The sequence below is a fragment of the Fringilla coelebs genome, assembly GCF_963513975.1.
Source record: "Fringilla coelebs genome assembly, chromosome: 3".
Lineage (NCBI taxonomy): Eukaryota > Metazoa > Chordata > Aves > Passeriformes > Fringillidae > Fringilla > Fringilla coelebs.
In genome coordinates, this window is record NC_140030.1 from 104,879,336 (window position 1) to 104,906,209 (window position 26,874).

Genomic DNA, 26,874 nt, shown 5'->3' on the forward strand with positions numbered 1-26,874 from the left:
AGGCATAGGTGCTCTGTTCATTCCTGCATCACCTGCCAGCACATTCATGACGCGCACGCCCGCGTCATGCTGCAAAACAATTACACAAGGTTGGATGCTGTAAGACGGCAGAGGTGCTCCTTACCAACAGAAGGATTGAATTTTGGGGGGCTTGTGCTCCATGAAAGCCAAGTTTCTCCTGCAGGTGATGTTTCTGCTCTGTGTGGCACTTGCTGTCTCCACCAAGGCTCTTGCCAGTGTGCTGCTGACCTGGGGTTTCCTGCAGAGCCTCTGTATTGAGGGGTGCAGCTGTGCAGGGTCTGCTCTGTGGTGGCAGTGAAGGTGGGCATCCACAGGTGAGCCAGCAGGGAGGAGCAGTGGATTCAGAAGGGCACTTTGAAAGAAAGCTCACCATGTTTTTTTTTCCTCTTGGGATATCCAGTTTTCCATGCAGGATGTCACCTGGTGATCTTATCCCAAGCAAAGCTGAGACTTGCTGCTTTTCATCTTCCCTAAGAAAAACACAGAGCTTTGAGGCCATCCCTCTGCTGTGTTCAGTTATTTCCTTCTGGTTTTGTTTGTGTTTTCCTTCCCACAAGAGTCTTGTTCCCACTTCCTGTAGCTGCCCAGTCCTTTGCTCCTCTCAGCTCCACTCTCTGTGTCCTGTCTTCTCTCACATTTCCTTCTCCAGAATGAGGCATGTGAGTTTTTAGCCTTGCCGTTGTTTGGATTGTCTCATTTGTCAACAGCTGAAGAGCTCAATCAAAGGAGTTTTTGTGCATTTTGCAAGAAAACCTTTGGAAAGAGGAAAGTAAATTATATCTTTCACCAAAAACTCTTCCCCACAAGCAGTGTGTGATCAAAACTCCACCTCATTATGTTTATTTTTTCATAAATCTCCACCCTCTGGAGTCTTGCGGGTTCCTCAGTTTTTATTTCCAAAGATATTTTTAGCATTGTAGATTGTAGGCAGGTGTGAAGCCTCATAAATCAAAGAAAGAACTTTAAAAATATATCTTTTTTGTCTTGTCAAGTTTACCATTGAACTTGTCAGATGATTTCTCAGGGGCTGTCAGGCTTTCTGCTTGGGCTGGTGGGGTGGTGATAACAATCTTGAAAGGTCTTTTTGCATGAATCCTCTTTTTCTCCCTGCTTTTATTTTTAGGAACGAGAGCAATACCATGTCACACATTTCCCTCCCTACTGTAAACAGAGATTCATTATGAGACAGCTGAGCCTTTGATGCTGTGAATGAGCCTCACTTCTTGCCTGCTCCCTTACAGGCAGAAACACGAGCGTGCACAACACCTCCACCCGACTCTGACCTGGACACACACCTGGAAAAATCCCCTCTGCACACTTCTCCTCCTGCTCAGCTTCTCACACAGCCTCCCCACCCTCCCTCCTCCCTGGCAGCAGGTGAGACCTGCCAGGCAGCAGAGTGCCCTGGGAGCACAGGGGAGCAATCCCTGCCCGTCTGCTGTGCTGGCTCCCTGCTGTAATTACCTCCCTGGCAGGGGCATGCAGGGATGCAAAGCTTTCTAATTATTTGCTGGTGTTGTCTCGCTGGGTAAAGGATTTTCTACAGTTTTCACACAGAAACAAGGCCTGTGTGAGCAGAAAAAAAAAGAGTAGCTTGTCTTTCTTCGTGATAGCTTCTGAAATATTTGGTTACTTTTCATCCAGTTTTCAGAGACAGGGCTTTAGGAAAATATCTGTATTTTGACATATTTCAGTAGTCGCTGGGGAGAAGGAAAGAATGTTCATGTTCCCACTGGAAGGTAAAAAATGATATGAATTCTAGCTTTTTTCAGAGTTTCAGTGCTCAGCATACATGGATTTCACTGTCCTTGCTTTTCTGGTATAAGGTGTTGACATCCAACTTCAAAAAAAGAGGACAGAGAGATAACAGCCAGGTGCTGTCTGCTGTTTGCTCCTTAGAAAGGTGGCTCATAGTCCCTGTATCAACAGGGAAAACAATGAGACAGAACAGCAGTATGATGTGCCACACTCCAGCAGACTGGCTGGTGATGCCCTGCTCTTATCCATCCACCCTGCTTTTTTTCTTATCTGTCCCACTTTACTCCATAAAAAAAATGAATATAGTCTATTATAAAGAGCTTGACACACAGCCAGGAGCGTGTGTTTGTACAGGGGATGCAGCAACCTCTTATATCAAAGAAGAAAAGGCAAGAGAAGAACAAAAAATGTGGTATTTTTCTTTACTTGGCAGTGACATGCCAAGATCTATCCTTGCAGGATATGCTGGTCAGCATTGCTGAAGCAATGCTAGCAAAGCAGACAGGAGGCTTTTGCATTTTCAAGAGATTTTTCCACGCCGCATTATTTCTTGGTCCAAGTAATGCCTGAACAAAAGAGCTGTCTAAAGAGGATGAGCTTTAATGGAAATAAAAGGCCTTTGTTTTGCTGTCTTGGACCAGATACCAAGTCACACAATTCTTTTCTTAAGCAGGGCTGTTGCTTTGAGTCACAGAGATTGGGTAAAGGGCGCTGGGTGTGCTCTGGGGCTGCCCAGCCCAGTCTCTGCTGGCTGTCACACAAACGTTTGAGCTCTCTGTGCTGCTCACTCAGAAAGCAAATCCCTGGGATCTTTCTCCAGCTCTCTCCATGTGAGTACAGGCACACCCAAGAGCCCTTTTACCCCTCTGAACTGTCGCAGTTTTTCTGCTGCAAAAGGTGATGTGCAAAACAATTAAACCCAGTTGTGCTAGGAATGAGTGAAAATACTTCCAAATGAGTTCCTCCTCCCAAGGAACTGCCAGGGTCTTTTGTGGCAGAAGTTTTCCTAGAGGAGCTCAGTGCTGCTGAGATGGCACAGCGCTGACAGTGTGGCTACTGCACTCACTTGAGAGCCCTGGTCCTGGGAGGCCACCAGGCCATGGGCTCCTTGCAGAAGGTCCCAGCTGGCTGCTGGCCCACACTCCTCCCCTCCCTCCCACCAGGCAGGTGACAGATCTGCCAGGCTGAATAAAATAGCAAGGCTTCTGTTCCCAGGCACGACACAGAGAGGAGCTGCCTGCTGAAGGAGCCAGGCACACATGTCTCCATCAGAGAGTGCTGGCTTTCCTGTGCTTGGAAAAGCAGAAATAGATGACCCTGGCCCCTGGTTTGGGGCATTTGGGTGATGTCCTTTGCCTCTGCAAAAAGCTTGTGGTGGGCTTTGATACATTCAGGAAGTTTGCAGCTTCTGGTCCTTTGGGAGAAGAGAGGAAAGCTTCACCCTGGATTGGGTAGAAGAGGATCTCTTCCCCCCTTCCCCCAGGCAGTTCTGCAGACAAAGATAGCTGCTCTGAAGTGGGGCTGATGAATTCCCAGCATCTCCAGCTCTCATCTGTCCAAGTGGGAGCTGGCTGCCAGCCAGTGCTTTGCGTGTGCATGGACGCTGCTCCTGCCAACTTTTCCCTTTGGGAAGATGTCTCCAGAGAAGTGTTTGTCTGCACAAGAAAATGGCCATTTAGAGTGTGCTGTGTACCAGCAGAGACTGTGCATCCTGGCTGAGGTCATGGGCCAGGGAACTTTATAAGTGTCTGGTATAATTTCCTCTTCATTCCTCTTTGTCCTTTTGATCTTGTAGTTTTATTTCCAAGTCACGAAGTACGGCTACAAAAAGGAATTAAATTAATGAATGACCTGATTGCTTTAGCCCTTAAGCTAATTTTAAATAATTGAAAAAGTAGCTGGCAAATAACATTCCCTGGAGAGTTTAATTCATTATGCAGGTGTTTAATTACAAGGAAGTTTTGAGATAGGAGAGAGACCAACTTGAAGCGTTCGAGGAGATGAGGGATCTTTTTTATATTTTCAAGAGCATCCTGCACGATAGCAAGTATTGTACATGAATTTTTCTTTGCCGGTTATTTATGCCTCACACATTTTGCTAAGCCAGATACAGCCCCAGAGACTTGTCAATATAGTCCTAGTGCAAGGGTATAAAATATCCTGGTGCCAGGAGGGCACCCTCTTCATCCTGCTGTTACTTTTTGTTGCTTTGCAATTGACTTGTTACATCACAGTTTTATGAGAATGTGAGGATTGTTTCAGTCCACAGCTGCCACTGAGCTGGAAGTGCCTGCAGTATTCACAAATTCACCCAGAGGCCTCTCTGGTGGAGTCATCAGAAGAGTAGGGCAAGAAATATTCCACAGGAATTGATCAGGGGTTCAGTCTCCCTGACTTTTAGGCAATTCTGACTAAGTTTAAGTAACTTTTTAGTCTTAAGCAGTGGGGTTTTAGTGTTTTGCTTTTTTTTTTTTTTTAATTTAGAGAGCAGGGATGCTGTTAGCAGGATTCTGGAAATGGATTTGGGGCTTTTGTTAGTAATCTTCACTTAGCTGAATACTTCCTTTTTTTTTTTCCATCTGCAAAGGTAGATTTTCCAGGAAGAATTATATTCCAGGAGAGGAAACAGAAGGAGCATGTTCACAGTCTGAGGGCAGAAACAGGGCACATTATTTTGCACCTCCCAATGTCTGCGTTGCTGAAAGAGGCATGAGGAGAAAGTAAAGAAGACACTTTTTTGCAGGTCTGGGAATGGAACATGGTCCCTTCCTCCTGGCCATCCCAACGTCTGTTTCCATTGTCAGGGAAGGCCAAAATGCTTTGTGAGGTGCTGAAAATCTTCACATGCAAGGTGGTGAGTGATCTGTTTGCAGTCTGCTGTGGCAAGGAGAGCAGCACCTTCATCTAGAGCAGTTCTTTGGGTGCTGTTTATAGACTAGACCTTTCTTTCATCTCCTGCTGTGGCAGCACCCTTTAAAAAACAAGACCAGTGAAAGAATCACCCTCTCACTTGAAGTTCAATGTAGGCAGCAGTAAATGGGTGAGGGTGTTTTTGAGGCTTAAGGTTAATATTTTATCTGCCTGCAACATACACAGAGTTTTTTAATATTCTTATCAAAGATTAACATCATGTAGCAGAGACTCAGGGCTATATTCTAATCTTGAATATACAGCTTGCTATCTCCCAGCATCTCTTTTGGTGAGGGCTTCTGAATTACTGCTTTGTTTGAATGCACAGCAGAGGAAATTGATCACTCCTGATTTCAATCTACACATCTCTTTCAAACAGGCTGCAGAGTATCTCTCTGAAGATTTGAATCTAGTGAGCTAGGCACCCAAAGATGCCTCCTAGACAATGGTAATTCTTCATTGAATTGACTGACTTCCCAGCAGAAGGAAAGAGATCAAGTTTTTTATATATTTATTTTGGGGCAAGCTACAAGAATGAGCTAAAAAGAAATGGACTGGGATCTACCTGCATCTGTGCAGTTTGCATCTAAAACATTCAGATATACCTATTGAGGCATTCTTGTCATGTTGGCAATAAAATTGTTACTCTTGGTAATAAAACCAGTTTGCAATTTTATCTGCCTGGGGTGAAAAAAAGTCAGCTTTTTCCTGTTGGGAAAACTTTCCCCCATGCCAATTTGGTATTAAAGACACTCATTATGGGTTGTGATGAGCAAGAAGCTATCAATGACATTTCCACGTGTTGCATTATTGCCATTTCTTGCATTATTTCTGGGTAGTGTGGAAGAGTCAGGGGTGCTCCTGCCAGCCCACACGTGTCTGCAGGAGGACTCAGCTTCCTGCAAGAGGATGGGCAAGACCAGGGGCAAAAGAAGAGGTCTTCCAGCATCCTCTGGCAAAGAGGGGCTTGGCAGTCTCTGCTTGACCCTGTTCTTCACCCTGCTGCCATCATGAAATCCAGGAGAAAGGGTGCAATTCCAACCAGACATTGGGAATTCCCATTCCCAGTGGTGGCCAGGGGATGTTTCTGTCTGTCCCAGAATTATGAGGTGTATCACCACGAGGGATCTTTACTTACTACTACTGTTTCTACCAGGAGGGGTAGAAATGTAGTGGTGAGAGCAAGAAAGGCAATTTTTCTTCCCAGTTCTGTTCAGAGAGCCTTGTCTGGCTTGCACCTGGACTTTTTGTGGCTCGTTCATTTGATGAGGAGTCTGTAGAAGGAACTGTGGAGAATTCATTTCCCACAGATCCAAACCAAGTAGCTTCTCCCAGCATTTCCCTTTGCTGTGACAAGGACGTGCTGCAGAAGCTGGCAGTGTTCCTTGGGCTGATAATGGCAGAGAGCACACTCCAAACCCTCCCAGGTGAGATAACCCAGGAAGTGGGATTTGCTCCAGAGGCAGGTGGGACTTTGTACTAATTTAAATAGTACCTGTCCCAGCCTCATATTTCTGAATTTAATTCAAGACACAACACTCAGTCATTGTTCCAAAAAGTGTCCTCATTCCTTGACCTTGTTGCACAGATGGCATTGTTCTGAGCAGGTTTCTACAGGCTGTAACTAATTAAGCAATTAATTAGGAGCCCTGGTTTACACAGAAGCCATTGTAAAGCAAGAACTTCTGTGACCTCATGGGATCCTGTCGAAGTGCTGGTCCCAAGGCTGTCCAAATTATCTGTGCTAAAGATTCAGTGTGTTCACCCAGTCTCAGTTTGACTGACCTGAGCATCATCACCTGGGCCCTTCCTGATGTGTCCTCAGGATGCCACACATATTTGAAAGATTCACTTTGTTAAATATGGTGCAGACCATGTTGTCCTGGGACATTCAGTGGCTCTCTGTAGTGTGCTCTCCAGTTGAGAGCACAAATTTCTTGTTCCCAGCACATTCAGTACCCCCCACAGTCAAAATCCATATTTAAATCCCAGGGGTATTGTCTCTTATTTTTACCATATCTTAGTTCTGTCAAAACTTGAGCAATTTTTCCTCAATCAGCCTTGTTCCAAACCTTCAGGTATTGTGAGTCTAATTGTGTCAAGTAAGATCATTCTTCCTAGCAAGTTGCAACCTGAGGATCAGTGGTAAAATACAGAAATACCACCACTTGTAAACTCTGGCAAGGTGACTTTCTGTTTATTCTTTTCACCACATGCATAGCAGCATCATGGAGTCTGTTTTAGGAGAAAAGAGAGGAGAAAAATCACAAGTGGAAAAAGGAGAGACCTGCAGGAAGGGGGCTTGAACCTTGTCCATGTAACCCTCCCAAATCACAGGGAGTCCTTTAATCAGCTCAAGGCCCCTTGGGTGAATCCTGTAAAATTGTGTCACTGAGTTATGGTGTCTGAAGGAAAATCCTGACTTTAAAGCCAGCCAGACACAGCAGTGCTCTGAAAGGCATGAACAGCTGTGCCAGGGAGCCTCACCAGGGCATTTCAGCCAGCCCAGATGGAAAGGAAGCTCAGCTCAGCAGCCAGAACAAGAACTGCTGCTCAAGGCTGCAGCTAAGTATTTCAGTTGGTGTTTGGATGTAGCTGTGGTGGAGCTGTTGGTGATTTCTTTTTGATGATGGAAGTTCTCTAAGTGGTTCAAAGACCACATTGTTCTGCTTTGCAGAAGAAAGCCTCTCACCTTTCTCTGGTGAATTGATTTAAGAGAGAAGGGACATGTATTTATTGGAAAGCAAATTAAAGGGTTTTGTTGTTAATGATAAATGGCTGAGGTAAATTTAATTTGCTGCTAATTCCAAAGAGAGGAAAGAGAACCATGATGTCATGTCTTTTTAGCTCCCTTCAAATGTTTCATTACCTCTTTTTCTGACTGAAATGACTCATGAAATCATAGACACTGCACATGGCAAGGACTTTTAAGCTCCTCTTGTCCATCTGTCTGTCACCACCGTGTTCTTATTCAGAATGGTAAACAGGGAAACTATGTTAGAGACAGACACAATGTCTGTCCTCTTAAAGAGTGGGGAATACTAAAAGACTCTTTTCTCTCTTTTGTACATCACCTGGGTGTGAAAGCAGAGCCCATGGAGTCGATGTGAATTAATTCAATGCCATGTAGCACCGAGTAAGGCTTACATCACTTCTCACAACTGCTTTGTCATGTGTTGTGTTGCTGATTTCCTTCTGCATTTAGTGGGCTACTTTTCAGAGCTAATGGCTTCCATGAGTCACCGTGAACAATAAAGCCCTAGAGCATCCAGGACATCAGGTTGGAGGGTAAAAAATACAGCTGCTGGAAATAGAGGTGATCTGCTGGAAATTCAGAGCATGAAAGGCAGGCCTTAGAGCAAAAGCTAGTGGAAGAGAAAGGGTCTGTTCTCACATGCTTTTGCAGAACCTAGCATCCTCTGACCCTGAAACTGCTAAGAAAAGGCTGAGGGACACACACCAGTGACTTCTCAGGAGCTGCAGTCACACACAAGCCAGCCATGCCTCTCCTTGCCCACTCCTTACTGCTGTTGTCACATCTCTGCTGACTGGAAACCTTGTGTGTTCTGTCAGAGCTGGCAGTGCAGCTCTGCATGAGCAAACACCATCACCTACGCTGCAGGACAGCTCCTTTTTCAACTTGTTTTATGGCACCTGTGTTCTCTAGCATGCTGAGAACCCACAGGAAATCGTTGTCCTGGGGGCAGCACGTGAAAATCCAGTCCATAATCCATCTCCCATGGCATCTGCCTGCTCAGCTCCCAGGAATGCTTTCACTTGGCCTCAGCAGCTTGTGGGCAGGGGCTAATCCTTCCCGCTGGGGCAGAAGGGTCTGGGACAGCTGCTCCCCCTCCACGTGGATCCCCTGCCTTCCCTGGTGAGCTGTCTGTGGCAGGGATCTCTGGGAGAGCTGGCTGCCTCTGAGCCCCAGCTAGGAGGGATCATTAGCCTGCAGCCTGTGTGCCTGTGGAAAATATCTCCATACCTACCAGCAAAGGAGAGCCACACCAACACCCAGCTGGACTCCCTTACTATGGCTGTCAGGAGACAAATGTCTCTCGACATGAAATTATGTGCCACTGATCATTTCAGCTGCCAGGGCTGCTCATTAGCTCATAAAACAGGTTGCTTTTTGGGTTTGTTTGGTTTTTTTTTTCCCCATCTTCTTAACAGCATCTTTCACAGCCATTGCATCTGCTTCCTTGAGTGTCAGGATGTCTGTGGAAAGGGCATTTTTGTACAGCTAGGAGCAGGGATCTCATTTCTGGTGCAAAATCCCAGCTTGAGGTCTTCAACACATTTTGTCATGGCCTCATAAAATTTCTTGAGTAAGTCTTCTTATATTTGGGATATATTTGTCTTGTATTGGGAATCCCCAGTACCCTTGGCCCCTTCCACTAGCTGTGCCCCCTCTTCATTCTTCTCTTATCTCTGCAAGCAGAGACATGCCACCAAGAGTAGTAATGGGCCCCCCTGGCTGTGACAGGGCTGAGGGTGCTGGATCACCACGAGGGAATATTCCATGGCTGTGTATTTGTGATTTATACTGACTGCACTGTATGGGTTTACAGCCTGTCTGTGCCCTGGCTGCTCTGCTGGGAGCTGTAAAGAAGGAAATCATATAATAAAAACCCTTCTGGTCCTGACGTAAAATTCTGCACAGTGCATCTCTGCCTGTGCCAACTCTCCCTTCTTTCTTTTTCCTGCACTTCTATTGTGTGGCACAGTTACCAGGATCATTAAATTCAATGTCTGAAGGGCAGCTAAGGCTCCTCGATGCTGCAGGGCAGGGAAGAGGGCTGGAGAAGAGCTGAACAGGGAGAAAATCAGGAATGCTCTCCGAGCATGGGAAAGGCAGGAAGTATTTATATTCTTCTCCACACGCTCTTCAGGATGACTAAAACACTCTCAGTCCAGTGAGATGGGTTTGATTTCAGGAAAAGCTTTTCTAGAGGTAAAGAGGGTGAAATGCAGTATCACTTCACCTGGGCAGAGATGGGCAAGAGGTTTAGATGAGCAGCCAGGAATGGCTTTGCAGCTTTCATAGGCACTGATGAAGATCTCTACAAGCTTTTAATTACTTTTCCTTATGCCTGTTTGCTACGCACCAGAACTGATTTATTAACATGCCTCTCCTCTGTGACTAATTTCAGTGGGAAAAAAAAGCATAGTAATTTTTAATTTCACACAGCGGCAATCAATCTCCTTCTTAAATTAGTTTACTGGCTACTTTGATATCTGGTGCATTTGCAGTCTTTTCCCAATGATCTTATTTACAGACCTTGGGTTTGGTGAGTCCTGTCTTGTCTGTGTCTCCTAGCCAACTTCATTAGAAAAGGAAAATTCTTTCAAGGCACAGAGGCAGGTGAGTAGGCCTGACTTTGAGCTGCTTTGAAAGGCAGCTCATTTCTTCAAAGAGCAGAAAAGTGTTGGCAGCAAATGCCTGGAGCCTCTTTTTTCCCACCATTCATTTCTCCTTCAATGAGGAGGGGGGAAAAAAAACCCGAAAAACAACCAACTAATTTTTCAACCTAAGAGGTCTCTACAGACTTCAAAAATCTTCCTTAGAACCAAATTCCAGTTCTAATATTTCTAGGCTTTTTTATGAAGAAATGAGGGGGAGGTGGGACTGATGATTAGAAATCACTTTGCAGCTCTGGAAAACCTGCATCTGAGATAAGAGGTCTCCATTTCCCATAAATGGGTGCATTTAAGGCTCTAGGATTTAATTTTCTACTTAAGGTCTATACTTTGTTTCTGAGTAATGGGACAGATCAGGACTCCAGACTGGTTCCTTCTGAATTATTCTTTATATCCATGAAACATTGCATGCTTCCTTTGCTTTCAGGTATAATGTCCATTTTGTGTGATTTCTCACCTCTTCACACAACTTTTGTGTCCTTCAGCTGGTGAAGTCACATGAGATCTCTGTCACAACAATTTGTCTCGTGTTTGTGTTCACTTGGTCTGATGTCCTGTTTGTGATATTTTGGAGAGTTTCCTAGATGGTGACCCCACTGCTTTTTAGGATTGCAGAGGTCAAGTCTGCATATTTTTAGACTAAAATTGAGTTATTTTCTGCTTTATTTTGTTAACTCCCCTACACTCTGAAAATAGTCAGTAGTCTCCTCCAGCAGGAAGATTTTCAGGGGTTTCTTAATACTCAGTAAACCTAAAGTGAATATCTAAGAATAGTTATGTTTTTTATATAGTTACACTTTTCTAAGAATAGTTACAAATTCAGTCTAAGAGGCTGTGCTGATACATTTCTGGCCATCAAAAAGGGGTTGACAGCTGGTCCAAAAGCAGAATGTTTCCTTTTATTTTCCCTCCCTGCTGAAAAAAAAAGAACTTAAACCCAATATACAGAATTGTTACCCTGGTTTTTGTGTTCTTTAGTGGTGGTAGGAGTCCCTGCAGGAACATCCTGGAGCTTCTTGGCCATGGAGCATCCCAGTGGAGCTGCCTTTGACCCACAGCAGAGAATTGGAGCCAAAATATTTCCCTTTTCTCAGAGCAGTTTTATGTTTCCCCAAGAAAATTTTCACAGGGAGCTGCCCCATTCTGTCCAATTCCCAGCCAGGCCCTGCTGGTTGTTTCTGTAAACCTCAGGTTCTGCCTTGCAGCTTTACTGGTGAAGACAGGGCTGTGAAAAATTCCCCCTGGGTTCAGTATTCCTGGGATGCTGGGGCTCGATGTCCATGTCAGCTGACAGCTATTTCCTCCATTGAAACTTATCCACTCAGAAGAGGAGCGCTTTTAGTCCGTGCTCTGCCAGCAGTCACAGCTATTTTAATCAGCCTCTTTTGCCAATTCTGGATCCTGCACATCGTTCTGACATCCTCTTCAAGCAGAGCATGCAAGCAAACAGCTGCTTCCAGAGCACCCCTCTCTGGAAGGCTGCTCCAAGCTGCAGAGGGCTGATCTGTTTGTGAATATTTAAGATCTGTCGCTGACTGTGTCAGCCAGCCCGCTGGTTCTGCTGGGATCTTCACTGCACAAAGAATTGAACAAAGCAACAAAACAAACAAAAGGGATCTGAGATCTCTAAATTGTTCTTTTTTCCATGGCAACCTTCCTTGAAAACTAGAAGGCTGTTCAGGGGGAATAGCTGAGTGTACTTTCCCAGCCTTTTTGCACTTTCCAGGGCACGTTTCCCACTGATGAAAGCTTACTGTCCCTTCAAGTGTCCATTCTTTGATGTTATGCAAGCTCAGCTGCATTTGTGCAGCCTCTGACTTGATGAAGGACAGCACTCCTGCTAATGGAGCGAGAAGTGATCTTCAGCCTTTTTGGATCCCAAAGAGTGGTCTCCCCTCCAAGCCTGGCAGCATTAGAGATGAGATTTCTGAGGATTCATAGCAATACATCTGTCGTGAGGATACTCTAGTCAGTCCTCACTTCAGTACCAACAAAGTAGCAGGAGCACTGGATTTTGTTTCACAAAAGAAAACCACAGAAACAAACTTGTCTGGAGGTGTTCTGTCCTTGGACCACCCCAGGTCTGTCCCACTGAGGTCTGTAACATCTGCTACCAATGCAAAGTCTGCCTTCCCATCCTCTTCCTCAAACTTTTTGCTATTTTTTTTTGTTATCCCACAAGGATATCTCACTGCTGCTGTCTCTCAGAAGGGTCTGCAATGGGGAATTCTGTGGGGTTTTTTGAGCCACAACTATCCCGACCTCTTAAAGGAGCTGGTGCACATTGGTCCTGTCTCTCCCTTTGTCTGCTGGGGGAGGATGTCCTCACCTCTGTGTTCACGGGAGGAACTTGAGAAACTCTCTCCATGCCACTGCACACTAAGGACGTGGACAAACCCAGTGCAGGTTAGGCTGGTGCTTCACCACATCTGTATCCCCTCCCAGCTGCATGTGGTCACCAAGTGTCCAGCTTCATTTCCACCCATTTATGGTGGAACACCAGCCACAGGAAGAGCAGGTCACCCAGGCTCAACTCTGTGGCTGGGGGGACCCAAAGCTGTCCTTGGCCCTGCTGTGTGACCTGAGATCTTGCCTTGCCCCGAGCTGGTGCTCTGAGATGATGGATGCCGAGGGCTGATCGTGTTCTTTGAAGCAAGAGCCCTGACAAGGCGTGGAAGTGTTCTTGCAGCTGTGGAGGGGAAGCTGGGGAGGAGAGGTGGTGCAGGCACTGAGAGGTGCCTGGGATCTGGCTGCTGTTGCTACCTGTGTGTCTTTCTAGCAGGGAAATGTTGCTAAGTTCCCCGTGCAGCCCTGGGAGCATGTCATTCTCTGCGTGGGTGGGTGTAAAAAAGCTGTTGCAGAAAGTTTCAAAAGCAGCTTAGCAGTGAGCAGAGCTGCAGCTCGGGCCCTTTTGCAGAGCACGAATGCCACCTCCGCTCCGCGCGGGGATCAGCTGACACTGGCAGGAACGGCGCCGCTTCTTCTACTGCTCTTGCAATTTTTTCAGTTCTTCACAGAAATTATTTGGTTCAAAACATAGGTCAATTAACCAGTATCAAGGCCAGGGCAGGATAACACACTTACCCCTGGCCCCTGGTGCTGCAGAGAAAGGCTCTGTGCTGGCATTCTCATGGGTTTGGGAAGGCTGCTGCAGAGCAGGGTGCAAGTCAGATCTGACCAAGTTTTCAATGTTTTTCTGAATCAAAGCACCCTTGCCAGCCCACCCTGTGCTGTGAAGACCTTCACGTTCTGTTGGATTTGCCAAGAGGAAATTTTTGAACACAACATACAAATTACAATAAATTTCACAGAAGTCAAAGGCCACTAAAGATTGCTGCTTGAGTTCTCCAGCTATTTATTCTTGATTATTCCGTGCAGCAGGGTCTCTTACCTTTCTCCTCATCATCCCCTTTCCCCTTCCCAGTGCTCTTTGGCATGTTGCCTAACACTGAGCTGGAGAAGGAAGTTTCAATCTGCAGTCCTGCCCAAGAGGGGAGATGGCACAAAGAGATGGATAACCACATCCAGCCCACTCTGCAGTGCCACACAGAACTTCAGGGCACACCACTGCCAATCTGCCCTGCTGCCCAGGGACAGTGATTTCCTGTCTCTGCACGTGGTATCTATGATGCTGCTGTTGGCACAATAAACCAAGAAATCACTCTGAATGAGCAGGAATAACTACTGTTGTAACAAGGAAATATCCCCTCCAGCAGCAGACAGCTTTTCTGCAGAGGGAGATAGAAGTGTGATTACAAGTGCAATATATCTTTACCTTTGAGTGTTTTTTTTAGGGTTGTCATCCTTGCCACTGTGAGAACCTCCTCTCTGAACTGAAGGGCAACAGAGGGCCTCAAAGGGCCACACTGTAATAACATTTCTGTCCTGTTCCAAGAAGTGTTGGGGCCTTCTGGTATTTTCCAGTGGAAGAGAGAAGTGTGGACAGTTGTCTTCATGTCACTAAGATGCTCTTGATTACATCTGTGTCTCTTTTACTGCCACCAGCACTTGTCCAGGAAAAGGGTCCTTATTTTCCTAGGAGTTCTACAAATCAAACACCTTGGAAATATTAAGAAAAATGCTTCAGCCCATCCCTGAGGACTCACAGTTTAAAAAAAGTGAGACACAGAGAGGGACAAGAGGGTGACAATGGAAAAGTGCTGGGCACCAAGTCAGACAGTTGTTTTAGGCCTCTGGAAGAGTAGCTGCCATGAAGTCATTAAGCACTGAGCAAATAATTAAAACTGTTGTTCATGAATATTTCAGTGGAATATTTTCAGAGAGGATGTATTTCAGTCATGAAACATGTATTAGCCCAGTGAGGTGGAGACATGACAGAGGAAGACAGAGGGAGGGGGAAGGAGAAGCAAACAAGCAAACTCTGAAATAATTAACCATCAAATCCTTTTCTACTTGCATGACTTCCTGCTGAAATCCTCTGATGGATGAATGCAACAGTTCCATCAGACCAAGAGACCAAAAGGAGCAGCTCTCCTTTTGTAGCTCCACATCTGCACCGCGGAAGGTTAAGCATCCCCACTGCTGATGTCTTTGCACTCAGACCTTGCTCAACTTGGTGGGGCCCCCCATATTCCACAGCCTTTTGTGTAAAACTGCAGCTGAGTGAATCAGACAGGTCTGTTCATCTCCACAAGAGGTAAGAATTACTCTGAACAGCTTCTGTCACAGAAGCAGAGCAGATCTTCCTTCTGTACTCTGCTCTTACGTAGGAACCCACACAAGAGGCAGATTTTAAAAGCAGCTTGGCACTGACTGCCCCTTCCATCTGGTCCTAGCTGGCTGAGGTCTTGGGAAAACCCTGGCACTAGCAAATCCGAGATGTGTATCCTGTGAGCTGTCAGATCCTGAGGCACAGTGGTCCCTAGCCTTCCCCAGGCCGAGGTGAAGCCCGTGGCTCGTGCACTTTCAGTGTCTCAGCTGATAGATGGACATTTCTGCGGTGGCAGTGTGGCATGTGATCGCTGCCAGGAAAAGTGACATCCAGTATTTAACAAGGAAGGAGAGTCCTCAGCTGGGTTTTGCAGGAAAAGCAAACTTGAAGCACTCCTCTTCCTGCCTGGATGTGATGGAGTGATCTTGGACACGAGACAGCCCAAATAAAGGGACTTCCATGTGGAAGCATATTTCCTTCCTAGATGCTGCCAGATGCCCAGGGTAGTACACACTGCTCCCCATACCTTAAAAGAAAGGGATGGGACAACAAGAAACAAAACCCTTTCACCATGAGGACAGGTCCTGCACTGTTTGCTGAGCTTTGCATTTGCCAGGCTCTGCTCAGCCAGGCTGTCCTGCCCAGTCTTTTACCCCTCCTCACACAGCGCACCAGATGGATGGGCTGCTCCTGCAGGGAATGTGTTTGTGCATTCCTGCCTCTCCCCAGCCATCCCCTCCGTGCAGGATGTGCAGGCAGGGATGCAGACAAACAGCCCTGCACACAGGGAGCTGCAGCAGCTGCTGCTCAGGCTGGACCCACCTGCTGCTAGACAAGCCAAGAGGCTGGAGAGCAGAGCTCTCGATTCCTGCTATTCATTTCTTTTGGCATCAACAGCCAGGCCAATTAAATCACAGATGAGGAGACACTTCCTATATGTAGGCAAAAGAATGAGAGGGAAGGAGAAAATAAGCAGACTTCATGGTTTTGTTTGTATACACTGGAATAATTTTATATTAAAAAACATGAACATGTTGTTGATGACTACTGAGAGGCACAAAGAAAGATCCTTGTTAGCAATCTCTGCCCTCCCTGTTGGGCAATGAGGACTTATGTTTGTGTGCTAATGGGTTTCCACTGAGGAGAAACCCTGCTCCTGTGGAGCAGTTTGTTAAAGGGAGGAGAGACCCCTGGGGTGGCCTCTTTCTTCCACCAGCAATGATCAAAGCAGCAAACATTCTGACTTGGGGACCAGGAACACAAAAATGAAGTGGTCCCAGAGTGCCAGCGTAGGAAGTGCTGCAGCGCTACTTCATCCTGCTCCTTTCTCTAAGTACAGCAACAGGAGATTCAGGGAGCAAGGCTGTGTGGAGAAAACAATATCATGAGGTGGTTACAGCAGGCATTGCTGAGGTGCTGGACAAAAAGAGCACCAGAGTTAGAGGATCCTTGGAGACCCATTCCTCAAGGCAGGTTGCTTTCTTCCTGAGGTCAAGAATAGAAGCTGACTCAGGCACGATGGAGGCACATCAGAAAGATGTTCATGAAATCATGGAACTTAAACCAGCAGCTCTGTGCTACAGGACCTGCAGGGTTCCCTCATTTACTTGTTTTCTTATTGCCCTGCAGTTTAGGGGGTGGGGGGGATCTCTCTGCAGGCAGACAAACTGTTGGGAGAACCTGTTCTTTGTCCTTGGGCAGGTGACTCACTCTTCAGCAGGGAGAACTGCCCTGATTTATCCCCAGCTTTCTGCCCTGCTCTCTGTGCAGTGGAAGGATGAGCAAAGCCTTCCTGGCTGGCTCTTGGTGCTGCTGGGCTCCTTGCAGCTGCACACACCTGGCTGTCTTCTGCACACCTACAGCTCAGCTCTTCTGTGGGGGAAGAGATAAATCTCCTTGAATGACACCCACACTTGTGCAGACCCTGCCCACTGAGAGCCAGCAGAGCCTCCGGGTGCTGCAGTTGTAGGAGGGAGGGCTTTTGCTCACAAGGGATTAGGGGCTGGTGCCTGCTGGCATGACAGCTCTGGGATGTGTTTCTGCTGGAGAACATGGAGTCCTTGTCTTGCAGTTGCTGAGTCACAGAAAAGGCAGAGCAGTAATTTCAGGGTGAAGCTGACAGCTTCACCCAAGGTTAGACCTTCCATTTCCATGCCAACGGCGGTGGTGACGCACGGCAGGGAACCGCTCCAGGTCAGCTGGGGAAGTTTTCCCATTGTGAGAAACGGGATCTTGTTGAGTCTTCCTGTGCTGAGTACAGAGCTGAGCCCAGAGATTCCAGAGCACGCGCTCCAGTTCCTGCAGCCGGTGCTGCTGGCACTGCAAGGCGCCGACGGGTGTCTGGGTACCGTGCCGGTTTTATGGAACGTTTTTTTTCTCCTCATTCTTTCTTTCCTCACCCAAGGATGGCTTTGGAGGCTAGGCAGGAAGGATGCCAGATATTTTCCTTGTGCTGCAGTGATCACGCTAAGTAATGCAATTACCAGGTCTCCCCCACAGAATGAGCATCCTGGACAGGAATAATTTCCTTAGTGTCTCCCTTCTCAGCTCTGTGTTTTCCAAAGTACATCCTCAAGTCTGCAGTCAGCAGCAGAGACAAAATATCCCCAAGGTCCAGAACATCTCTTCCCAGGAGTTTATTCACTTAAACCTCCCAGCCTTAACAAGAAGAGTTGATTCCTCAGAAGGATCACATTCATGAAGAAAAAAAGTGCGTTGACTTAAAAAGCAATTAAAAATGGAATACGTAAACACCCAAATAGGAATTTATGCACCAAATTCTTATTGATTTGTTAAGACTTTGTGTGCATATATATATAGATATATATATAGATATATATATATATAGCATTTCAGAAAAGAGTTTCTTTGAGAAATTTATTGTATCAGGAGGTGTTCTACAATGTTTTGGAAATATTTTATCACACCCTATCAATCCCTTTTTCAGCAGAACAAAAGGAATGCTTTTTTTCAGCTGGAAAGTAACTTTTCATCTGTAAGGTTTAGTTAATGGGTGTGTATATATATATATATATATATATATATATATATACACACAGAAAAGTTCAGTGGCAGCAAGAAATAGTTCAACATTATGTATAGAAACTCCTAAAATTAATTTCCATAACTAAAAAAGAATTCTGATGGCATGCATTTGTGTTCAACATAATTTTTTACAGTGTTTTCTGCTTTTGGTCAGAAAGAAATGAAAATTTTCATCTCAGCTCCTTGCCTTTATCTCTGATTAATCTTCAGTAGAGTTAGACATTAAAAAAGTTATTAGAAGATCTTCCTCTTCTTCTTTTTTTCTCCTCTAGAACTTTTAATACTTTCCTTTTGTGTTTTTTTTCTTCTGGAATGTTACAGGTTTTTTAATGCAGTTAAATTAATTGACAAAATCCAGACATCTTGTTTTATATGGGAAGGAAATGTTAATCATTTTAATCAGAAAGAAAGATAACACATTAAATTTTTGAAATTAAAAAAAAACAGCCACCTAAGTGTCTGCAAGAAAGAGACAGTTTTGTCCAGGGCTGTTTTCTGTCACTGCTCAGGAGGAATCCCAGAGCCTGGAGACACCTGGAACCCGGATTTCCAGACACTCAGCTGTGTTTGCTGCTGTTGTCTGGCTGGGAGCCAAAGCCAGGAGGCAGGAAAATGCTGACTCTGAGAGCAGGCAGGTGGTGCTCCTGTTAGGGAATGGCTGTGGATATGAACAGAAGGAACTGAAGCTCCTGGGATCCTGCTTTTTTTATGGACTGGGCTTTGTGGTGCCAAGCTTGGCACTTCCTACTTGCCCTGGGGACTTCAGACCACCAGGAGTTTCCTGAAGTTGAATTTAGGGCTTCCTGCTATTTATCTGTCTCCTCTCTGTCATCATCTATCTTCAGTGTTTCCTGCTATGTCAAATGCATCCTTCCAACACCAGATCCAGATTAACTGAGTCACTTTCTTCTTGACACACATTAGTAAAGCTCCTTGCTTTACTAATCTTTTCAGAACCAAAGTCTTTCTCTGCAAGGAAAAAGAGCCTTGTTCATACCCTGCAAAGTGATGTATTGCAGAGCTGGCTGATACAAAGGGCTCAGTGCAAACTGATTTGCATCTTAAGGCAATAAAATTAAACCAGCAAATATTCTGTGTAGACACTTTCTGTATCCTAGTGACCCTGTGATTTAGTTAGATTTCTCTCTAATTGATGTTAAAATAGAAGTTTAGTGGAATCCACATACATTGGAGAAGCCTGAGTTTGCTGAAGGCTCCACCTTTCCTTGCAGGATTTTTCCAGCAGAAGTGTGTAAAAGACACAGATCTATCTCTAGAGGATCTTGCAAGCTCAGAAACATTGTGATTTTGAGCCCCATTTTGTAGCCACTTTGAAAAAACATTAATTCTTCCATTGTATCCAAAGGAGAATTTGGTCTCAGACCTTTGGAGAAAGTTTCCAGCTTTTCCAAGTGTTGTGATCCAGTGGGTGAGAGATGCCCCTGGTTGAGTTAATGTGCAGATGATACCACATGCCAAAATCAATAAAACAGATTTTAATTAATAGTAAACAGTGCTGGGAACCCAAGAACAACTTTTTCTCAATATTTTATTGTCAGGCATTTTTCCTCATATCCCACTCAACACAATCCATGGAGTATGGTTATTGTTCCCTGGTAATCACCCCTCTGGTCATGAAGCTTCTTGTGCCTGCCTGCTAAAGCCACTTGCATCACTTGTGTCTCCAGCAGAGAGGGAGAAAAGAGGATTAAGTTTTAAAGAAAACAAAAATGTAATGCAAGAAAGAAAAAAGAAAAGATTTGGGTTTTTTTTTTCCCCCATTGTTGGGGGTTTTTGTGGACTTTGAGAAAGTAGAGGAATGGAAAGGGGGAAAAAAGCTTTCCTATGAAAGAGATAATCTTCATCATTCAATCTTTGGTGACTCTTTTGAAAAGCTGAGTTCACACAAGGTAAACAGAAGGGAAGATGAATAAGTTACCTCCCATTCACTGTCAGGTGCTGCAGAATCCCCAGTGCCTGATAACTTTTTATCCTTCTAGTTAACATATTGAATTACAAAATGTTTCCCAGGAGATAGCTCGGGATGGATCTCCTTCCCAGAAAAATGAAACCACATTGGTGAGGACCACAGGGACTGCAGGAACAGCCCTCCAGGGACAATCCCACAGAACTGGTGTGGTACTCACCACCTGTGCTGGCCAAAAGCAAACTCTCCTAAGGAAACCAGGTTCTGCCAGTAACAGTTCAGGAAGTGCTGCTCTGAAAGTGCTCAGCACATGGGATTGGGAGTAGATGAACAGCGTGACACGGGATACACGCAGGGAAATCATGGGTGGTTGTAACACCAAAAAAAGGAGCTGGGAAAGTTACTGTGATCAACAAATGAGAGAATCTTACCTCCAGAGTTCTTAGTCTTATCTCAAAAACCATTAATATGCCAGGGGAGTTTATAATTCCCAGAGATTTAGTTTCAGCTCTGGAGGGACACCTGTGGGTGAGGAAATTGATGAACTAATTCTCTGATCAAATCTCTCCGTGTCAGGAGGAGAAACCACCCCAGAGACAGTTTTAAAACCGTGACTGTTGTCTTTCCCTTGTTCCCCCCCAAAATGTGGCTCAGGGTGCCCAAGGCAGAAACTCCCATCCTTCTTGCCTTTTCCAAGGGTGGGAGGTGAGGACTGAGGACTGAGATCTTCTCTGGCAGCGCTGAGCAGCATCCCCCACCCTTTCCCGTGCTGTGTGACTCATGCCGGGGGGAAGAGACATTGTTATGAATGTAAAGCACACACTGACATCACAGATGAGGAAGAGCACCAGAGACAGATAGAAGGAACCACAGGAAAAAGAAAAAAAAAAAACAAAACCAGCAAAAAAACCCCAAAAAAACACCACAAATCCAAAAACTTAACAAACAAACAAACAAAACCAACCAAACAAAAAAAAAACCAAAACCACAAAGCAGGTTCCCTCTCCTTTGGCACTGTGGCCATACTGCAGGGAGGAGCAGCAGGTTTGGATCAGGACAAAGAGAATCTGCTCTCTACACCAACCTTACATAACAAGTTAGAGGTGCAAAGAGATGAATGCAGCTTTTCCCTGAACCTCCCTCTAGCAGGGCCCTACCAAAGTCATCACAGGGTTCTAAAAGCCCTGCCTCTCCCTGTGCAATGGAGAGGAGACTTTCTCCAGGTCTATTTGTGTGTAAGAAGATTGTGATAACACCTTGCAAAGCTTTGTACAACGGCAAGCACTTGTGAGTCTCTGAATTGGTATGTATAGACTGGGCTTCCCACCGGTCATCTTCTGCAAATTTTCTTCTCCTTCATCACAAAACATCTGCTTGAGGGCCAGAAGCAAAGTGGAAGGGCAAAATCATCTTCTTTACCATAAACATCCAAAGTCCTGTGTATGCCAGGAAAAAGAGAACTGCCTTTGTGTCTCAGGCTGAGCTCTCTTTCTCTCCAGTGCAATCAAATGAACAGCTGTTGCTGTGGAGCTTGTCTGAAAACATCTCTCTGCATTCTGCTCATTCAGGTCTTTTATTCCTGCTGTTCCCAACATTTGTAGTTTTATCTCTACTCAGAGACACAATCAAATGCCACAGGCAACACCAGCCAGGGGCTGAATCGTGTCTTTGCCTCTGCCATATTTTCAAATTCCAGCAGAATTTTTTGATACCAAAATGGTGCAATGGCTGAAACATGGATTTTATGAAAGTTGAACATGAAAAAGAGACAGTCTCATGCTGGTCTTCATTTACAACCTCATCCCCCCATGCACATTCTATTCTCTTGAACTTTTCATGGATTTCCAGAGATAAATATTGCTCCCAGTGTATCTCCTTCTACCAACTCAGCATCCTTTAATTTGGTGGCAGTAGGAGTACCATTTCTCAGGCCAGTGCTTTTCACCTGCCACATCGCTGTTCAGGAGCTTGGCAGGAGATTGTAAAGGCTGGAAGTTAACATGGTACTGCAGGGGAAAGAAGGAGGTGCTCACAATGCAGGAAATGCCCCTGGAAAAGGTTGGATGGAGAAAGGTCAGATTAAACTACAGAGGCACTTAAACTGTTTGGAGCTGTTTGGAACTACCTGCATTTCAGGTGACACCCACTCTCCATTGTTTCCTTAGAAAGTTCCAGATGGAGAAGGTCTGTTTGAGACTCATGTCCATTCCCTGGGCCATCCTTCCAGCTGAAATTACAGAAACTTCTGGAAGATCTCTTTGCCCCCACAGGCTGAACTTTCCATTATACCGTGGGCATAATGGAATTTCCAAATACCTGGCAGAGCAAAGAACAATTTGTCCTTTATTTAGTTCATAATTTCTGCCTGTGGAGCGGTTTGGTTGGACTGCATAGACCCTTTGATGCCCTCCTCAGGACTGAAACCCATCCTGCCATGTCCCAATCCCTGTGCTGAGTGTCTGTCAGCCCCATGCTTTCCCCAGCTGACTGGCACATCCCTGCTGGCATCAAGGTCCAGAGCCAGATCCTGGCTTCACCCTTTACCCATCCATGTCTTTAGTAAAGACATTGAAGTCTTTTTCTCTCCATCAGTGGAAATAAGTGGTGTAAGCCTGAAGGTGGAATTACTGCCCAAAAACTGGAGATCAGCAAAAGTACAAGTTTAGGCAAGTTAAAAAGAGGGGACAGAGTGTTTGACTAGAAGAAAGACAGAAGATACAGGAGCTCATACAGAAGCATCATCTCTATAAGCTGCTCCTCATTCTGTGCTTTTTTTTTCTTTTTTTTTTTTGTATGTCACTTGAAGAAGTAAAACTCAGAATCTGGCTAGTGGCTGCATGGAGCCTGTGCATCCTTGACCTTTCTGGCTCTTTGTTCCCATGAAGTGGAAATAAATCCTTTCACCATCTGACCAAAGGGGTCAGGATAATCTCTTCTCCTCCTGCATGGAGCCAATCCTGCTGTCCAGCCTCGGGGAGAAGAGGCAGGATTAATGATTGCGATCAGCGTGTTTCTTGTTTGCAGATACTGCGTACCAGGAGGTATTTTGAGAGTATGATATATGAGTCACTGTGGGATGCAGCAGAATGTTTTAGCCTTGCAGCTTGGAGGTACATTATTCATCTTCTCTTGGCCTGTAAAACCTGCAGCCCAGAGACACCCTGAATCTGGTCTGCAGGAGCTCGACTTGAACCTCCAGGGAAGTTCCTTGAAAGTGTTTCTTGAAAAGACATTCATTATTTTAGTTTAAAAAAAGAAGATAATGCTTCCAGATCTCCTTACCCCTTCTTCCCCCACCCTTCCTTACTTTTCTGGCTTGCTTTCAAAGCCTCTAAAGGGAAGATTGATTGGTGGCTGGTATCTGCAAAAATCCCTGTTTTCAGCCTTGTAGCACCCAACCTTCATCACAGCCTGTGCACCCTGCTCCTATCCAAAAGCTGCTATAAATTGTTATATCCATCATCTGTCTGCCAGCCCCAGCCTTGCCAGGGAAGGGAAGAAGTGAATGGACAGAAGTTCTGTAAAACTCCACAGATAACACAGTTCTGTTCAGGAAGAACAATAACTTTTGCAGCAACTAGAAAAGGCTGAGACACCTGGTGTAGCTTGATGAGTCTGTAGTGAATTCAACTCTTGTTGGTAGAGCATTTGGGTCTTCATTCTTGCACTAGTGCTGGCTACACTGTTCTCTGAAACAGATGTTGCTGGAAAATCTTTGGAAAAGCTGGGCGTGATTTGGCTCTCTGATCTACACAAGACATTTCCTGACCTCATGGATTTTGCCAAAGCACAGACATCTCTCATGGAAAACTCAGCAGGATGTAATTGCTCTGTGTCAGGTATGAAAAGGGATGGTTGAATTCACCCTGAAACCAAGGGACTTTCTCAAAGTGATCAAAACCACCAAAAAGCTGATCCCTGTTTAAAAAAAAAAACCAAAAACAAACAAACCAGAAAACCAAGAAAAACTGTTCATTATTTGCTAGACATTAAACTATTACTTTTGGCCTTAGTTGCATTTTGTTTGGTAAGTATTTTCAGATCCTTTTAGCTTAAACCTGCAGAAATGCTGTCATTTTCATACAATGACATTGAGTAGTAATGTGAGAGCTTTGCTAATTAGGAAATAGCATCAAAGAATTTTCTTATTACTAAGCAAATTCCTTCAGATAACTCTTTTTTTCACAGACAAAAGCTGGATTCTGTGTGGTTGGCTTCTCCATCTCAATGTAAATCTTTTTTACCAGAATAAAGGAGAACTGTTAGATTGTCCTTCCCATATGCCCTTATCAATGGAGTCTACAGTTAAAATACCATAAAGAAGGGATTTAATTCTCCTAAATTACAAAATATGCATTCAGGTAAGAGGAGAAAAATGTACTCAGATTAGGTAATTTGTTGGAAACTAGAATTTCTGTGAAGGCGCGGGTGCGTTCCCCAAGCAAACTCACTTTTCATCATAATGTCTGGAGCTGCATAATTCAGAAACTTCATGGCAGCACATGACTAATACAAGATATCTGGTTTTGGCTGGGTGAACATTTTAACTGGTTTTTCACCATAGATCTAATCCTTTCACAAAGGTCAGGGCTGTCCTCAAAGAGTTCATCGAGGGAAAAAACCCTGTTCTTTTTGAGCAGGGTTGTTGCTACACTGAAGATCCTATCAGGAAAAAGGCTACTAGTATTTGAAAAATCAGCCTTCTGAATCCTTTTGGGTCTTTCAACTCATTATTTTTTGGCAAATCCAACCTCTTCTATTGAAGCAATCAAGATATACTGTCAAGTTTTCAGATTATTTGACATTTTGACTAATGGTTTCTTTTCCCTTTGACTTCCCATCTATTTTTAGGTGAAGAAATGCTGGTTTAAAACTTTACAAAGTTTCACTTAAAAGAGGTCAACCCAAATGTTGCAGATTTTTCCATTACATAAAGTGACATTTCAGAAATGCCAATTTGAAAATGTTCTATCATTTTTTAATTTTCCCTTCATTTTGGGAGGTCGAACCTCGGTTTATCCAAAAGTTCTGTTGTGTTCATTGCTGGGCATTTGCCTCAGTCCAACTCCAGTAAACAGGAACCTTCCTGATCCAGACTGGTTCTGTGGTGGGCAGCAGGTGCACAAGGAAAGTCTTTGAGGGGAGCTGAAGGACCAGCTCTTTCTAAGGCTTTCTCTGCTTTCCTTGCCAACACTTTTAAGAAACCCTAACATGATCCCAAAAGGCCCTGGCATTTTTTAAAAAAGAATCTTCTTTTGAGTCTTTGGTGGTTCCCAGACAAGAGGATCATGAAATCTTTGGTTACCCACCCTGCTGAGAGGCTTTGCAGAGTGAGTAGGATGCCTTCCCCACCTAAGCCAAAGGGCGTGAGAGCAGGTGTGTAAACCTGTGTTATTTCTGTCTTGCTGCTTTGAAACAGCTCCCTCCAGCCTGCAGCCTCGCCTGTATTGTTTGATATTGTTTCTGCCTGAAATATTCATAAAGCATTATGCTTAAAAAATTAGGTTGATGAATGAGAAGAGACAGTTATCCTAATAAAGTCATTGACAGAAGGGCTGAAGAGTTTTTTTGGGGTTTTTTTTTAATGTGTGGAAGCTTGTCATTTGGCTGCTGCAGATTGGTCTGAGGAACAAAAACATAAAATAAAACAAACAAACAAACAACCAAACAAAAAACCAACCAAACAAAAAACAACAACAAAAAAACCACACCCAAACCACCCCAACTAAAGACAAAAATAGAGTAGTAGATGGCTCTGAAGAAGAAAGTGCCCCAGCACATGGATCATTTGTGGGGACATACAATTAAAACGTGCAGGATTCCTCACTCGTAATGAGGGAACAAAGATTCTCTTGGAACTTTAGGAGCTCATTTGCTTATACAAGACCTGTCTTGTAGCTGACAGATCTCTTACTGGTGTCCCTGCTTGATACCACACCATGGTTATAAAAATGACACCCTCCTTTGAGATGCTGCTGGGTCCATCACCGTCTCAATTGTGCAGACGACCTCGTCTGGCTAAAAAATGTCTGCTTGCCCACCAGTTTAACCTGTCACATCCCAGGATCCTGTTTCAGCCAAGAAATTAGAGTCACACCTTCATTTCACCAGGTAAAACAAATAAATATCTGCTGTTGTTGTTGTGGTATCTCTTGCAGACAAACAAAGCAGTGGCCAAGGGGGATTTCCACCACGCAAGCTCCAGCTCCCGGCGAGCTCTCTTCCTGGCTGTCCTGTCCATCACAATCGGAACTGGCATCTACGTCGGGGTAGCTGTGGCTCTTATTGCCTACCTGTCAAAAAACAACCATCTATGAGCCTCAGGAAAGGGGGAGGAGCCAGCCAAGCCAGCTCCTGCACCGCAGGAGTCCCCAGCACATCAGACTGAGCGGTTTTCCAAAAACAGACAAACACTTTCTGGGGGCAGGTACGGGATGAGGTGGGCTTGTGCATTGTGGTTGGGTGGGAAGCTGGAGGGGCGGGGGGGAGCTTCACCATTTGTGATGCACAAGTCTGGCTTATCTTCATTGACCCCTGTACAAAAAAGGGAAAGAAAGAGCAAAAGAGAGACAAAGAATGAAAAGAAGAAAAAAATAAAAAGAAAACAGGGGAAGTGTGGAGAAGGGTGTTTTGCCTTTGCCTTCTTTTCAATATGGTGTTTACAAGCATCTGGCAGACTGAGCTGTTCTCTTATTACCTTCTTGGTCACCTGAACTTTGCAGCCAGCATGAGCTTGTGCTTAATTTGCTTGTTAAGCACGGCACTGAGATCTGGGAAAGCGCGGGCAGCGACTGGTTCTCTGAAAGAGCAATATGAAAACAAGAGGAAGAACACGGCTTGTTCTGTCTTTTGGATGCAGGACTCATTTGCCTAAGAGTGAATCAGACACCTCCAGGTAGAGTGGTATTGCCTACTCTTCTTGTTGGGGGTAGGTTTCCATGGAAGGAGAAAAGGAAATTGAAAACATTTTTACTTCCTTTCCTTGATTTTGGATGAAGGTGTGCCCCACAGGCCCACTCAGTGAGGAACAGCTGAGGTTACCACTGCATGACTCGGCTCTGCAGACTGAGTACAATTCTGAAGTAACGTGAGACCCGTTGTAAAATTAATTCCTCCATCC

The 26,874-nt window shown here is 45.0% G+C and overlaps 1 protein-coding gene across 1 annotated transcript in view; it reads left to right on the forward strand.

Moving 5' to 3' along the window:
- SYNDIG1 (synapse differentiation inducing 1) overlaps positions 1 to 26,071 on the forward strand; it is a gene marked incomplete at both ends in the record, with an annotated part of 36,598 nt that extends 10,527 nt beyond the window's left edge. Inside the window, one exon of the mRNA XM_084202872.1 lies at positions 25,913 to 26,071. Coding sequence (XP_084058998.1) covers positions 25,913 to 26,071 — 159 coding nt within the window. The remainder of the gene's footprint in view (positions 1 to 25,912) is intronic.
- Between the last annotated feature and the right edge of the window lie 803 nt (positions 26,072 to 26,874).